The sequence below is a fragment of the Marmota flaviventris genome, chromosome 1, assembly GCF_047511675.1.
Source record: "Marmota flaviventris isolate mMarFla1 chromosome 1, mMarFla1.hap1, whole genome shotgun sequence".
Lineage (NCBI taxonomy): Eukaryota > Metazoa > Chordata > Mammalia > Rodentia > Sciuridae > Marmota > Marmota flaviventris.
In genome coordinates this window covers 59,599,268-59,612,792 of record NC_092498.1, presented here as the reverse complement: position 1 = coordinate 59,612,792, position 13,525 = coordinate 59,599,268, and the positions used below count along the sequence as shown (strand labels likewise).

At 34.8% G+C, this 13,525-nt stretch overlaps 2 protein-coding genes across 3 annotated transcripts in view; one reads left to right on the top strand and one right to left on the bottom strand.

Moving 5' to 3' along the window:
* Lrrc17 (leucine rich repeat containing 17) overlaps positions 1-1,058 on the top strand; it is a 31,192-nt gene extending 30,134 nt beyond the window's left edge. For both annotated transcript variants that reach the window (XM_027926479.2, XM_071613403.1), the window contains one exon: positions 340-1,058. In XM_027926479.2, the coding sequence (XP_027782280.1) occupies positions 340-737 (398 nt within the window). In that variant the 3' untranslated portion in view covers positions 738-1,058. The remainder of the gene's footprint in view (positions 1-339) is intronic.
* Fbxl13 (F-box and leucine rich repeat protein 13) overlaps positions 1-13,525 on the bottom strand; it is a 205,898-nt gene that overhangs the window by 117,031 nt on the left and 75,342 nt on the right. The window contains exon 9 of the mRNA XM_027926292.2: positions 10,461-10,593. Coding sequence (XP_027782093.1) covers positions 10,461-10,593 — 133 coding nt within the window. The remainder of the gene's footprint in view (positions 1-10,460; positions 10,594-13,525) is intronic.

The window sequence follows — 13,525 nt, the reverse complement described above, 5'->3', positions numbered from 1 at the left end:
ACAGAAACTGGGATACAAGGGCTTATTTTAGTTGATGTTTACATTTCAAAAAGATGGCTCCCAAGTCCTTGAGAAAGACATTCCTGGATTTTAATGGTGACAAATGGCCTATCTAGTCTTTAAAAGGATTTAAAGACATTTCAAAGAGAGGAGAAAGTGGTTATATTTACAAATTTTCTGTAAATGTCTGAGAAAAAGGAGAGAAGGGAAAACTTCCTTTATTTTCAACAGGGAGAATCAAACTTCTTATTTTTAATTTGTATTTATCCTTACAACTCACTATAGATCGTTGCATTAACTCAATTATTCATTGGTTTAATAAATATTTTCTGTTTCTAGCTGCTTTTTTAGGGCTCACACATTTAGAAGAGCTGGATTTATCAAATAACAGGCTGCAAAACTTTGACTATGGAGTATTAGAAGACTTGTATTTTTTGAAACTCTTATGGCTTAGAGATAATCCTTGGAGATGTGACTACAACATCCACTACCTCTACTATTGGTTAATACACCACTACAATGTCCATTATAATGGCCTGGAATGCAAAACACCAGAAGAATACAAAGGATGGTCTGTGGGAAAATATGTCCGGAGTTACTATGAAGAATGCCCCAAAGACAAGTTACCAGCATACCCTGAGACATTTGACCAGGATACAGAAGATGACGAATGGGAAAAAATACACAAGGATCATACAACAAAGAAACAAGGTGTAAGAATCACTATAGTGGGATAACTTAGAATTGCTCTGGCTGTAAATAGTCTCCTATTTGCTATACTGGTGTGAGAAAAACCATATGTTTACATTTTGATTAACTGTGTTACCTATTTATGTAGCGTTATCAGGTATAGAAAGGTTTCCTTTTTATCTCATAATTGTTATTACATTATGACAAGTATAGTAATCAAGGGAATACTGTCACCCTGCATGTCTGTCCATTGGTGGAGCAGCCTCTGCTGATACAGGATTCCATGCTGGTAACCTGCAGGACTTGGGTCCTAGTAATGGCATTAGAATTTCATAATGTCCTGTATAATTGTTTTTACTGCTTTGGGGGGGGGGGGGACTTGGTTTGTTTTAACATGCCTTTTAATAGCTGTCTGTCAATATCTAAAGATGATCAAAATGAAAAGATACAAATGCTTAATCATAATAAAATGTTGTTCCCTCCTCCATGCACCCCCTTTTTTTCAGAAAATCAATGTAAACATTAAACAAATTCTCATTTCTACTCCTGTACATTCCAAAATAAGGTCCTGGTTAACTCAAATTCTCAACCAGTCTTCACTGATCCTTGCAAATAACTATCAAGCTAGACCTAAAAAGCAATTGTCACAATAAAAATAAGAATAAGAAAATTATATTATTGAAAGCTGGTTAGAGAATGGGCTCTGAAAAGCAGAAGTAGATGGTATGAATCATGAGCCCTGAGGAGGTATAAACACTAGTGAATATAGAAACTCCCCCCCCCCCCCCGCAGTAGTGTTCAGGAAGCCTTCTGTCAGTGGTAGACAGCCTGAGTACTTTGGGATGAAGCCAAATAGAAAAACAGGAACTAATTCAGAGACAACTGAGGGAAGGAGTGGTGCTTGAGAGAATTCCTGATTTGGGTTTGCAAATTCAAATTAGCTCATCTACAGAAATAGGTCACAAGAAAAGAGCACATGCATGGAGAATTTAAACTTCTGACTCCATCAGCTTTCATTTAAATGGTCAATAGAAAGAAAAACAAAGTGAAAAGAAACATATTTGATCTTTAGTGAAATACTATTTTTTTTTCCTTTTACACAGATTTCCTTTTCACCTTGAGTTGAATACATTTTCATTTCTTGTATCAAGCTCTTCCAACAAAGTTTAGCAACTGGTCTTATACTTGCACAAACTCCCCGAACATGGAAGATGGTATATGATAAATAGTATTGAGCCCTTTTAAGCACCTAATAGATGCTGGGCACTAGGCTAAGAGTTTCACAAACTCCACTTGTCATTCTCAAAAGAGTTCTCTGAGGAAGTTAATGTTATCTGCCTTCTATAGATGAGGAATCCAAGGGTTTTTTTGTTTTGTTTTGTTTTGTTTTTTAGAGTTTAGGTAATTTGCACAAAGCTATAGGACTGACAGGTAGCAGAGCCTGGGTTCAGGTCGGTCTGAACACTTTCTGCTGTGCAGGTTGTGCAGAACTCTAACGAGTTAGGGTTCAGTCTTGGCTGTCTGGCATCAGCACTTCAAGAACCAAATCCCCAAAGAGGAGCAGATGACAAGAGGGTTAAGCCTGTCTCTCCAGGAGTACCATAGAAAGCAACGGGGAGGAGACAGTCTTGGTCCAAAATATTTAAATTTGCATTAATTTACATAGGAAACCAAGATGGGGAAGCTGGAGGAATGTCCAGAGCTGGTAGTTTAGGAAATGAGTCTGGATTGTAAGGTTCTAACCATTTTACCCATTTTACCAGTGGTTTGGTTCAGAGGTAAAGACTTTGAGATACTGTTTCTCAATGAAAATCTCCTAAATCTCCATATTATTCATGACATTAAAGACAGCTGTCAAATTTGAAGTACTACCAGAGAGATGTAACAATATCATTTACTGTCCGTGAGCCTTAGGGTGGAATATTAAGAACATGGAAACTGAAACATCCAAGATTTGGTGATGAGAAAGGTTGGGGGACATCAGAAGGAGACAAGAGGATCACAGTGGGGGCAAGAGGATTCTAGAATGAAATGAGGAGATTTAATCTGATTCTGAGAAAGGATCCAAGGTGTTCTCTGGTTTAATTTTTAATAAGATAGTTGGGATTGTGTTGGTAGATTTTTATATCCAATAGTATCCCCAGAGATCTATTTGGAAATAAAGCTCTAGAAAAAAATAGAAATTAATCCAGACCATCCAAAAGTAAGTTTATTGGAGCTACTAATATCTTCCAGGACTTTAATTGAAGCATATTTTTCAAAGCTTACAGCTGCCTCTTCTCTGTATCAGAGTTCATATTTTTCTGGGAAGCATATTCCATCCATGATAGAAGGAATAATTAGATAATTCCTCTTCTACTAATTTCTTCCTTGATAGTTACTCTAATAACTTTGCCTTCGATGATGAATTCAGGAGATTAAAAAATAAGTATACTTCTTGCTAGTCAAAAATATGACAATTCTGGGATTCTCATATTTGACCAAATATGTATTTCACTTGAGTATTTAGATAGAATAAGTTTTTTATTTAAACTTTCTTGCTGGACCTAAGGTTCTCTGATTTCTCTGACGTAAACAAGATTTACTAGGAACTAAGATCTCCTGAATCCTAAGCCCATTATCTCTGACTTAATGCCTGATTATTTCAGAAAGATATTTTTTGTTGTTAATGTTGTTGTTCTTGATCTTGTTGGTGGTGGGTTTTGGTGGTAGTTGTGGTAGGCTTTTTGTTTGTCTATTTGTTTGTTTTCATATACTAGCTATTCCCTACTCTGGAGCCTATACCCTAGATTAATTCATGTGTTTTGGAGAAATCTGAAGTCTCCTGCTCTGGCAAATAGAAGAAATTCAATGATGAGATGCCACAGTCCGGCTGCAGCAAAGTAAGGGGGGGGTGGTGACGAGCAACTTGCGTACATTGATACAGCAGGAGTGGGAGCCGTTTATTGTAGGACCGGAGGGGTATTTATACATTCCACACAGCTTGTCTTAATTAACATAAACTAGATACAGCAGTCAACCAATAAGGAATCTCCACACTTAATGGCTCGCTGGCGCCACCTCACAAACCACTCCCCCTGGCAAAATACCAGGCGCCATCCTGACTTGTTTACAGACTCTAACATTGAGAATCCACTTGCCCCAGTTCCATGGACCTGTTCCCTCATCTGCCTTTTAAACATTTTAAGATAACATTTTAAGGTTAATTTTATTTTAAAGCTTATATTGACATGAGGATTACAACTATTGTGCTCAACCAAACAGCCCCAAAGATTGGCCAATATTTTTCTTCAACCTAGAAATCCAAAAACCAAACTCCTTGAAAGGAATGTGTATAATTCTAGACACACCAGTAGAAAAGCTAGGGTGAAATGGAAAAGCTAAAACATCTCTGAGAATAGCTTTTATCTTTAACACACTCAAGTTTGCTATAATGCTAGAATTAAAACTGGTTTAATTAAATAACAGGTAGCAAATTTTAAATATCACAAACATGAAACATATTTATTGCCTTTTAAAAAAATCAATATCTTTTCAGGCTTGCATGCTTAAGTATTTCTGTGATAAAGGTATTTGTACCAAGAATTATACTTCCATTTTAAAATAGACAACAAAATATCAAAAAGTCTAAAGCAACAAAATATTTTAGGTTATCTTGATCTCAGATCCAATTGTAAACTACTATATATATTATGTGTCAGAATATAAAACATGCCATTATCTGATACAATGAACATACAGTCAACATGTGCACTGCACAGTAGAGAGTTTGACTTAGGCATTTTCATTGTCTGACTGTCTGTACTTCACACAAGTTACAACCTATGTTACCCTTTATTCTCCTATCCCAAACTTTCCAGTGAGCCTGTGCCTAAGTATCAGGAAGTCTTTATGTGAAAGAAGTTAAAAAAAAAATAAGGGAAGATTATAGCTGTAAATGCCTATTTTTTAAAAGAAGATAGATCAAAAGAATGAAAAAACAAGCCACAAATTTGGTGGATATATTTGCATAAGACACATCTGACAAAGAACCATTATCCAAAATATACAAAGAACTCTTAAAACTCAACAGTAAGATAGCAACTTGATTTAAAAGTGGGACAAAAACCTTAGCAGACACCTCACCAAAAAGACATAGGTATGTGAAATACTCCACATCTTATGTCATTAGGGACATAAATTGTAAAAACAAAAATGAGATACCACTACGCTCTATTAGAATGACTAAAATCCAGAACACTGACAATACCTAATGTTGGAGATGATGTGGAGCAATAGGGACTCTCATTCATTGCTGATGAGAATGCAAAGTGGTACAGCCACCCTAGAATATAGTTTTGCAGTCTCTTACAAAACTAACCACACTCCCACTACACAATCTCCAATCGTGCTTCTTGTTATCTAATCAAATGAGTTGAACACTAGGTTATAGTTTGGCTGTTAAGTGTCTCCCAAAGGATTATATTCCATTCATATGAGGGAATATTTTCAGGATATTCATATGCCCCCAATCCTAGCCCCTCCCTGTTTCTCTTTGCTTCCTTGCCACTATGGGGTAAGCAGCTTTCCTCTGCCATGTGCCTCTGCCTCTCCATAGGCCCAGAAGCAATGATGCCACAAGTACACAGACTGAAACCACTGATACCCTTAGCTAAAATAAACATTTCTTCCTTTTAAGTTGTTTATATTAGGTATTTTTTCACAGTGACAGGAAGCTAACACAATTTATGCCCATAGGCACACACACACACACACACACAACTCACACACACAAACTTACACATAACTGCTCAAACTTGGAAGCAGCCAAGATACTATTCAATAGATGAAGGGATAAATGAATTGTGGTATATGAAAAGATAAGAAAGAAACTTAATTGCATGTTACCAAGTGAAAGAAAAGGCTACTACTATATTATCCCGACTATATGCCCTTCTGGAAAAAGCAAAACTATAGGTACAATAAACAGATCAGTGGCTGCAAGAGGTTGACAAGGGGAAGCAATGAATGAACAAAAAACAGACCTTTTAGAGGAATGAAATATAATACTATAATGATAGATGTATAATTATAAATTTATCCAAATTCATAGATGTACACCACCAAGATTGAACTCTAAGGTAAACTATGGACTTTGAGTGATAATGACATGTCAATGTAGGTTCATCAATTGTAACAAATGTGTGGCTCCTGTGGGAGACGTTGATAGTGGGGAACTAAAATGTGTGGGGGCAGGAAATATAATGGGAATTCCTATAAAATCTGTTCAGTTTTTCTGAGAACCTAAAACTGCTCTAAAAATAATAAAGCAGAAGCAGAAGATTATCATAAAGACAAAGAAGAAAGGCCCCAAATCAGCAACATAATTTTTCACATTAAGAAAGTAGAAATAGGGGCTGGGGTTGTGGCTCAGTGGTAGACTGCTCCAGTAGCACGCATGAGGCACTGGTTTTGATCCTCAGCACCACATAAACGTAAAATAAAGATATGGTGTCCACCTAAAACTAAAAAATAAATAAATAAAAAGAAACTAGAAATAAGCTGGGTGCAGTAGCACATGCCTTTAATGCCAGCAATTCTGGAGGCTGCGGCAGGGAGCATTCCAAGTTTAAGGCCAGTCTCAGCAGCTTAGGGAGACCTTCAGCAACTTCAAAAAACTCTGTCTCAAATTAAAAAATAAAAAGGGATAGCTTGTTAAAGTTCCCCTGGTTTCAATCCCCAGTACCAAAACAAAACAAAAAACTAGAAACATAACTCCTGTGCAGTAGTGTGAGTCTAAATAATGACAATGTTCTGGATATTTTTTAAAAATCTAGAATGAAGGATTTTGAATATTTTTACCATAAAAGAATGATAAATGTTTGAGGAGATAGATATATTTACCCTGATCTGAATACTACATAATGTATCAAAACACATGGTTTCCTATAAGTGTGTATAATTTATACATGTCTGTTAAAAAATAGATTTCTGTTATTGATAATTTTTTAAAGTAACTAGAAAAAGATCAGATGAAGCCCCAAACAACCAGGATAATAAAGATTGGAGTAGAAATAAACTAAATAGAGACTAGAAGAAGAGTTAGAAATTGTGTGAACACCTGAATTCACAGCAACATAAGTCACAGTAGCAAAAAGTAGAAACAATCTTAGTGTCTATTGATGGAAGAACTGATAAACAACATGTGGTATACACACACATACACACACACACACACACACAAATATTATTCACCCTTAAAAAGGAAGGAAATTCTGACACATGCCACAACGTGAGTGAGCCTTGAAGACATATGTTTAAAAAAAAAAAAAAAAGCTAGTAACAGGACAACTATTCTATAATTCGACTTTCGTGAGATACCTAGAATCATCAAGTTTATAGTGATAGACATTAGAATGGTGGTTGCCACAGGCCAGTCAGGAAGAAATGAAGAGTTAGTTCTACATGGGTACAGGTTTCAATTTTGTATGATGCAAAAGTTCTGGAGATGGATGGTGATAGTTGACAGCAATGCAAATGTAACTGTATAGAACTGTACAATTATAGGAATTACAACCAAAATTTTGATAATATATGTATTTTACCAATAAAAAAAGAATCAAAAAGTTGGTTGGTTGAAACAATCAAAAAATTGATAATATTTTAGCTATATTGACAAAGAAACAAGAAAGGACAAATGTCACTAAAATATGAAATGAAAGTATATATGTTAGTATCCAGTTTACAGAAATAAAAAGGATTGGGCTGGGGCTGTAGCTCAGTGGTAGAGTGCTCACACTAAACTAAAAAGCTTCTTCATAGCAAAGAAAACAATCAAGAACATGAACAGAGAGCCTACAGAATGGGAGAAAATCTTTACCACCTGAACCTTAGATAGAGCATTAATCTCCAGGATATACACAAAACTCAAAAAACTTAACGCACACACAAAAAAACAAATAATCCAGTCAAATGGGCAAATAAACTGAACAGGCACTTCATAGAAGACATATGAATGGTCAAAAAAAGTATGATATATCAAGAACTATGTAATGTTTTGAACAATCAACAATAAAAAATTTTTTTAAAAAGTATGAAAAAATGTTCAACATTTCTAGCAATTAGAGAAATGCAAATTAAAACTACACTGAGATTTCATCTCACTACAGTCAGAATGACAGTTACCAAGAAAACAAGTAACAATAAATATTAGCAAGGATGTAGGGTAAAAGGTACACTCCTACATAGCTGGTGGGACTGCAAACTGGGTTCAACCACTCTGGAAAGCTGTACAGAGATTCCTCAGAAAACTTGGAATGGAACCACCATTTGACACAGTTATCCAACTCCTCAGCTTATATCCAAATGACTTAAAATCCGCATACTACAGTGATGCAGACGCATCAATGTTTATAGCAGCTCGATTCATAATAATCAAGCTTTGGAAACAACCCAGGTGCTCTTCAACAGATGAATGGATAAAGAAAATTTGGTAAATGTACACAATGAAATATTACTCAGCCATAAAGAAGAATTAAATTATGGTACTTGCCAGTAAATGGATGGAACTGGAGACTATCATTTCCAAAGATACCTATGTGAAAACCCTAAGTGAAATAAATCAAAATCCCAAAAAGCCAAAGGCCAAATGTTCTCTTTGATATACAGATGATAACACATAATTAGTAGGGAGGGAAGAATAGAAATTCATTAGATTAGACAAAGGGGAATGAAGGGAAGGGAGAGGGGATGGGAATAGGAAAGACAGTAGAATAAATCAGACATAACTTTCCTATGCTCACATATGAATACACAACCAGTGTAACTCCATATCATGTTTAACCACAAGAATGGTACAAAAATTGTGATGGGTTGCACCCCATCACATGTATAAAATGTATAAAATGTCAAAATATACCATATATCATGGGTGTAAAAAAAAACAAAATGAAACAAAAAAACCAAAGGCAGATTATAATCAGACTGAATAAGAAATAAATATGGAGGAGAAAGCTGTTGTAAAAGTGAGAATAGCATTATATCCCCACAACAAGGTGTATTCTGGAAATTTTAAAATGTAATCATATGAACATTATTTTCATTAAAAATATGAAAAGAGGAGTCAAGAACACGCAAGATTCCACATCTCTGCTTCTTTTCAACCTTGCAAAGGAGATCCCAAGCAATGTAATCAAATGGGAATAAAAAGATATAAATATAACATTGAATGGACACAAAACTGTGAATAATCCCAGATGATATGACCATTTACCTAGAAAACCCAAGAGGATCAACTGACAAACTATTAAAACCAAGAACTGAATTTTATATATGGTCCAAAATAATAACATCATCCAAAATAAAAAAACCTATAGTTTTCTTTAGCACCAGCAACAATCAATCAGAATTATTCCATTCTGTACAATTTCTTTTTTCAATAAAAAAGTTTATAAATAACAACAGTGATTCCTTGTGTACCTCTTCTTCGTTTCATTAAACTCTCCACCCCTTCCATAAACACTATCTTGCATTTAGAGTTTTTTACTTCTATTCGTGTTTTTATGTGTTAGAATGTGTGTGCTATGTCCTTAAAAAATATAAATATGTGTACATGTGTATATATATTTGCACTAATTTAAAAAAAAATGCAAACTATATACATATTAATTTTTCACATTGAAAAATTGTATTAAATTATATGTGATATAATTATATGTATGTGCATGTGTCATCCTGCAACTTGATTTTACCCTATTTTTAGACTTATCCAAGTTGATACTTATGCTTATATATGGCATTCTTTCTCATTATCTGGAATCAGTATGGAATATGCTTTTAAAAATAATTTGTTTCATTTCTATAAATACATGCATGGTAAGTAAAAACCACATCTCAAAAGAGATATAGGTTAAAGACAAAAATCACATTGCAAGTACAAAGCAGCTTGGAAAAAAATAGAAATAACTTTACTGTTCATCTAGAGGAAGATTAAATAAATTATGGTCTATCTATAAAATGGTTTTACAATATTTAAAAAGAATTTAGTAGGTCTGTACATACTGACATGCAAAGACTTCCAAGACATAAAAGAAAATCTAAAACAATATGATCTCTTTCATGTCAAAAGTTAAAACTGTGTATTTTAAACCACATGTCTATGTAAATGTATCTTAGAAAGACAGAAAAATGATAATACTGGGCACCTTTCAGTAAATGAATGGGTTTGAGGGAGTTGAAGGGAGATACTTTTACTGTTTATTGCTAGATTTTGTTAAGTGAGGATATGTTCTTAATAGTGTGGGGGAGGGAGTGGGAGAGGGAAATGGGGAGGGAGAGAGAAGTAGGGGTGAGAAAGAGGGGGAGAGAGAGAGAGATATCCAGGGGAGCTTAACCAGTGAGCTACATCCCCAGCCCTATATTTTTCATTCTGAGATAAGGTCTCCATAAGTTGTTGAGGGCCTCACTAGGTTGCTGAGGCTGGCTTTGAACTTGTGATCTTCCTGCCTCAGTCTCCTGAGCTGCTGGGATTACAGGTGTTGATAAATTGATGATACATAAATAGACAAATGCAAGATCAAATATTGATCAAGAAGAATGCACAAAGGACCAACTCACTCCCAGAGCATATAATCAAGTAAGAACTAACCATATTATAAGTTTTTAGTGTGGTTGCAGTCCACATTCTTTGACCTAAGGTTATCACTTAAGTTTCCCTTTTATTTGTTTTTTTTTTTCATCTATTTAATTAGAAAATAGAAAAGCAAGACAAATATTGTAATGAACATACTTACTGACATATTTCAAAGTTTTGGGTCGGAGAAGACAACCACGAAAATTCAAACACAGCACATTTAGACGCCACTTTTGCAAAGTAGACACTACATATTTATCTGTAACTGTATTCTTCACCGTGGAAAAGTTAATCTAAAAAGGATAAACAAAAGGCATTAAGAAATGCAAAAAATATGTTTCATATAAAAATTTTAAATATTTTAAATTATCAAGTACTAAAAGTTCTCCATCACATCATTCCCAAATAGAAAAAAAGACTAAAATATTAGAGTGTTCTACTAGAGAATATAAATTTCATAAGTAAAAAAGGAATATACACACATACAAACACAATTCCAAAATGATTTGAGTTTGCCAATAAAAAATATAGCACATTAAACACAAATGGCTTTGGGGGTATGTGTATGTGTATGTTTCTGAGAATCAAAGCTTTGTACATCAAGAATGGGAAATTATACTCCATGTATGTATAATAGGTCAAAATATATTCTACTGTCATGTCTATCTAAAAAGAACAAATTAAAAAAATTTTTGAAAAGCCTTGTACATGGGGGCTGGGGATGTGGCTCAAGCAGTAGCACGCTCGCCTGGCATGCGTGAAGCCTGGGTTCGATCCTCAGCACCACATACAAATAAAGGTGTTTGTTGTGTCCACCAAAAAAAAAAAAAAAACCCTAAACTAAAAAGCCTTGTACATGCTAGGCAAGCACTGTAACCAATGAGCTATATCCCAAGTCCACAAATGGCTTCTTTTTTATTATTATTATTAAATGATTCAACACATGAGACAACATCTAGTCTCCCACTTGTGAGTTAAGATATACAAAATAGTTTAACAATGAGAGATGATAGATTTCAAAAAGCAGGCAGAACTGAAAAAATCTTGGAGCAAAAGTCAGTCTATAACGCCATATACTTTTGTGATTATAAATCAATTTAACTTTTATCATAATGATGTTACCTTTAGGAATTTATCCTGCAGATACAATCATGTATTTTTAAATATTTTTGTTTGTTTAAAATATTCTTTACATTTTCATATAATCATACATCTATATGGGGAACAATGATGTTCTGATACATTCATGCATGGTATAATGATCAAATCAGGGTAACTGGCATATCCATCACTTCATACATTTATCATTTCTTTGTGGCAAGCATTCCAAAACTTCCCTACCAGCTCTTTTGAAATACACATCATTGTTAAATACAGTCACTGTACTGTGCAATGGCACACCGGAACTTATTCGCTTTTATAACCATGCATTTGTACGCCAGCCTTACCCTTTCCTGTCTCCTCTCCAGTCTCTTAACCTATATTCTACTCTCTATTTCTGTGGGTCAACTTTTAAAGATTCCATATAAATATGAGATTGTATAGTATTTGTCTTTCTGGGTATGGTTTATCTCACTCAACATTATGTTCTCTAGTTCCCTACATGTTGCAGATTACAAGATTTCCTCTTTTTAATGGCTGAATAGTATTCTTTGGTGTCTACATACCACATTTCCCCCTCATTCCTTTGTTGTTGACATTTAGGTTGATTCCAAATTTTGGCTATTGTGAGTGGTCCTGCAGTAAACATGGGAGTGCAGGTGATTCTTTGATATATGGATTTTATTTCCCTTGGATATGTACCTAGTAGTGGGATTGCTGGATCCAAAAATGTTTAATTTTTTTTATATCTTTATTGCATTTTTATGTGGAACTGAGGATTGAACCCAGTGCCTCACAAATGCTAGGTGAGCACTCTACCACTGAGTCACAGCACCAGCCCCCAAATTTTTAATTTTGATGATGACTGATTATCTACTTTTTTTCTATTTTTTTTGCTCAGTATTATTTTAGAGATGCATTCAGGTTTATTTAACTCTTTAGTTTACTATCTGTCTAGTAGCCAGGCACAGTGGCACAGGACTGCAATCCCAGAAACTTGGGAGACTGAGGCAGGAGAATTGCAAATTCAAGGCCAGTCAGGGCAACTTACTGAGATCTTCAAAATAAAAAAATTAAAAGGGCTGTGGATATAGCTCAGTGGTAGAGTACCCCTGGTTCAATCTCCAGTACCACCAAAAAAAAAAAATCTGTATAGCATTCCATCACTCCATTGTATATATTTTAAAAGTTATTATTTTTAAAAAATATTTCTTCTTCCATTGATGGACATTTAGGTAGTGTGTAGTGTTTCTGCTGTTTTAAACACATGACTTGAGGACATCTGTGAGTTTCTCTAGGCTATATACCTAGAAATGCAATTGCTTGGGTCCTAGATTTGAGTGTCTTCAAATTAAGTAGATGCTTCTGAATTGCCCTCCCATGTTGATAAACAAGTTTATATTCCTATCTTGGTAAACATTGTCATATCACCAATCTTTGGTGTTAACAGATTTTTCTTTTCTTTTCTTTCTTTCTTTCTTTCTCTCTTTCTTTCTTTCTTCCTTTCTTCCTTTCTTTCTTTGTACCAGGGATTGAACTCAGGGGCACTCAATCACTGAGCCACATCCCCAGCCCTCAATCGTGTATTTTTTTTTAATATTTTTTTTTAGTTGTAGATGGACACAATACCTTTACCTTACTTATTTATTTTTATGTGGTGCTGAGGATTAACCCAGTGCCTCACACATGCTAGGTAAGTGCTCTACCACTGAGCTACAACCCTAGCTCCACACTCATATGTATTTTAAAAATGAGGAAAAGGATGTACACTAAAGGATTTTAATAGAAAGAGAGAGAAACAAGCTAAGAAACTAATTAAATAAATTGAAGGACTTCTTACAACAAAACACTGATCAATAGCTGAATTCAGGGTTAAAAAAAAAAAGCACAATTTACAGAAAACCTAAAGAAACAAGATCCAACTATGTTACTCTGCTTGTATAATTCAGTCCAAGAACAAAATTCACAATATCTAGAGGATTTAATGGACCAAATCCTACATGAATTTTACTCCTCAATGTCAATTTTTTTGATGAGAGTTGGTTCTCAGAGTTCAAGATTTCCCTTTCCCCATCCATAGTACTAAGGATTGAACCCAGGGCCTCACATGTGCTGGGAAGCACT